We start from the raw sequence: 538 nt of genomic DNA on the forward strand, positions 1-538 counted from the left end.
GGGGGCGGCGGCGGCGGCGGGGGGAACGAGTGCAAGATGGTGGATTTGCACGGGGTGAAGGTGGCGTCGTTCCTGGTGGAGGGCCAGGAGCTCATCTGCCTGCCGCAGGTCTTCGACCTCTTCCTCAAGCACCTGGTCGGCGGGCTGCACACGGTCTACACCAAGCTCAAGCGCCTGGACATATCGCCCGTGGTGTGCACGGTGGAGCAAGTGCGGATCCTGCGCGGGCTGGGCGCCATCCAGCCGGGCGTCAATCGCTGCAAGCTCATCACCAGGAAGGACTTTGAAACTTTGTACAACGACTGCACCAATGCCAGGGCGCTGTTTGTGGTGCTGTCCCGGGCCGAGTTCACTCCCGTCTCCTTGAAACCCGTTGACTTCAACTCTTCCAGGGTTAGTCTGGTTAGTCTGTCGCGGTGCGATCCTGTGCAGAGCCTAAAGCTGCGGGGTGGAGTAACTCTGCCTAGGATTGCGCCGTTAGGAGGCGGCGATTCTCAAGTTGAGATGCTGGACAAGAGGGGGGGGGAAACGTGCTTCG

The 538-nt window shown here is 61.7% G+C and overlaps 1 protein-coding gene across 1 annotated transcript in view; it reads left to right on the forward strand.

Annotated features, from left to right (window-relative positions):
* The window catches only part of DACH2 (dachshund family transcription factor 2), a gene marked incomplete at both ends in the record, with an annotated part of 408,589 nt that continues 408,051 nt past the window's right edge, over window positions 1-538 (forward strand). The window contains one exon of the mRNA XM_015417893.1: window positions 1-323. Coding sequence (XP_015273379.1) covers window positions 1-323 — 323 coding nt within the window. The remainder of the gene's footprint in view (window positions 324-538) is intronic.

This window comes from Gekko japonicus, unplaced genomic scaffold (assembly GCF_001447785.1).
Source record: "Gekko japonicus isolate JY-2015 unplaced genomic scaffold, Gekko_japonicus_V1.1 scaffold585, whole genome shotgun sequence".
Lineage (NCBI taxonomy): Eukaryota > Metazoa > Chordata > Lepidosauria > Squamata > Gekkonidae > Gekko > Gekko japonicus.